Source organism: Myotis davidii, unplaced genomic scaffold (genome assembly GCF_000327345.1).
Source record: "Myotis davidii unplaced genomic scaffold, ASM32734v1 scaffold1439, whole genome shotgun sequence".
NCBI classification, from domain to species: Eukaryota; Metazoa; Chordata; class Mammalia; order Chiroptera; family Vespertilionidae; genus Myotis; species Myotis davidii.
The window spans coordinates 1240351-1242388 of NW_006292342.1; the positions used below are offsets into that span (position 1 = coordinate 1240351).

Genomic DNA, 2038 nt, shown 5'->3' on the forward strand with positions numbered 1-2038 from the left:
ACCCTGCCCCACTGCCCACCGGGCCTGCCATGTGCAGTGGGCAGCGGGGCGGGGTGGCGCGGCAGAGGGCCAGCCATCTGCGACCCAGCGCGGGATCTGGGCCTGCCATCTGCCACCCAGGGAGCGGGCCTAAGCCAGCAGGTGGTTATCTCCCAAGGAGTCCCTGACTGTGAGAGGGCACAGGTTGGGCTGAGGGACACCGCCGCCGCCACCAGTGCACAAATTTTTGCGCACTGGGCCTCTAGTCTATAAATAATAACAATGAAAACAATAAAAATAATTCTTAGTATAATTATTCTTGGTATAAAGTAGCTGCTCAATAAATGTTGGCTGACAAAATATAGGCTGGAGTCGTAGTGGGACAGTGATGGTCCTCTAATCACCTGGCTGTGCCTCAGTTTTTTAATCTGTAAAATGGGTGTAATGGTTGCCCTGCCTCACAGGATGAAAAATGAGGACAAGTATTAAGTACTTAGTATACACTAGGCGCTTAATAAATGTTTATAATTATTATCCTTAACTTTTCACTCATGGGGTCAATACATTTCCTTTTAAATTCAAGGGTATTTGGGTCATTTCCCATTACATGTGACTGAGAGCCGGGGCTGGAGCCCACACATATACCCCTGCAGTGATCCCGACCCAGCGATCCCTCACCGAGTCCTCTGGCCCGGATTTCTCGTCTCCAGACGCATCCTGCTCAAACACCTGGCGGGTGAGGCCTTTCTGTCGCTCTCGCTGGGTCTCTGTGGTGATGGGACTGTATGCCGAACTCAGATGCTGGTACCTAGGAGGAGGCGGGGCAGGGTGGGTAGCAGGGATCAGGGCTCCCCCGGACTCCCCGATGCACCCTGACACACCTGCAAGGCCAGGTGATGACTGCAAGACCATCCACCTACCCTGTACTCCATCCCTGAAGTCCAGCTGCTCATGCAGTGACAATGGGCAGACAAGCAAGGAGGACCAGCCACAGACAATAGGCTCTTCTGGGCTCAGACCTGGCCTCTTGACCCTCCACCCTGAGCTGCCCCCAGCCAGACCCACCTTCTGTGGGCGATGATCCAGTCCTCTGTATACATCTCCACCGCGGCCCTCACCTGGGCATCCAGCTTTCTGCACAAAATAAAATCAGGGTAAACAGAGAGCTGTGAGGTGGGGCACGCCCTTCTGCCTGTCTCAGAGATAGTGAGATAGAGGCTCGGGGGGCAGGGTGGGGGGGTGACTTCTCCAGGCCACACAGAGGAGGCAGGATTTGAATTCAGGGCTGTTGGGTGTTTGATGGGAAGGAGGTGTAGATGGGGAGAGGGTGCATGAGGCAGAGTGGAGTTATGAACAGGGAGGGCGCGGGGTGGAACCCACCCTTCCTTGGGGATCCCGAGCTCTGTGGTCCGGCATTCTCGGGGCTGCAGCAGCAGCTCCAGGTCATCAGCGGGAAACTCGACCAGGTCTCGGAGAGGCCCGGGCTCAACCTCGGGCGGCCGGCTCTGCAGCACATCCTCGAAGTCCAGGGGCTCAATGACTTCGGTCAGGGGGACCTGGTTCAGAGCAAAGTGGCCGTGACCCCAGTCCTAGGCACTGGGAGTGGGGGTGGAGGTCGAGTGTGGGCCTGGGCTGGCCTCAGATTCAAGTAAGAGGGCAGTGGGAGCCATGGAGGGCGCTGGAGCTGGAGAGGTTCCACGAAGGGTGGTGACCTCAGACTCTCCTCTCCCAGCCCAGCTATGCCGGCCCCACCCCTCCTTCCAGGCAGGAAATCACACCCTGTGCCTGGAAGGGAGGGAACTAATGGTGGAAGGAAAGGCCTCCTGACTGTAGCCTAGAAACAGACAATCCCTCAGGCCCAGTGGCAAGATGGGCCCACCCCTTCCCTCTGCAGCTGAGGGACCTCCCAGCCCCCAGGCCGCCTCCCCCCTCTTCAGCTGGGTGGTCCAGGCAGCAGGAGGTGGGGCTCCATCAGGCTGGAGCCTCTCCCCCACCCCACCCCGACCACCCACAGGGCTGTCCCCCACCCCAGGGAGCACCCTCCCCACTCACAGGGAAG

The 2038-nt window shown here is 58.3% G+C and overlaps 1 protein-coding gene across 1 annotated transcript in view; it reads right to left on the reverse strand.

Annotated features, from left to right (window-relative positions):
* DOCK6 (dedicator of cytokinesis 6) overlaps positions 1-2038 on the reverse strand; it is a 39763-nt gene that overhangs the window by 34975 nt on the left and 2750 nt on the right. Inside the window, exons 3-5 of the mRNA XM_015565360.1 lie at positions 1360-1535; positions 1045-1113; positions 625-787 (exon numbers count right to left, since the gene is read on the reverse strand). Coding sequence (XP_015420846.1) covers positions 625-787; positions 1045-1113; positions 1360-1535 — 408 coding nt within the window. The remainder of the gene's footprint in view (positions 1-624; positions 788-1044; positions 1114-1359; positions 1536-2038) is intronic.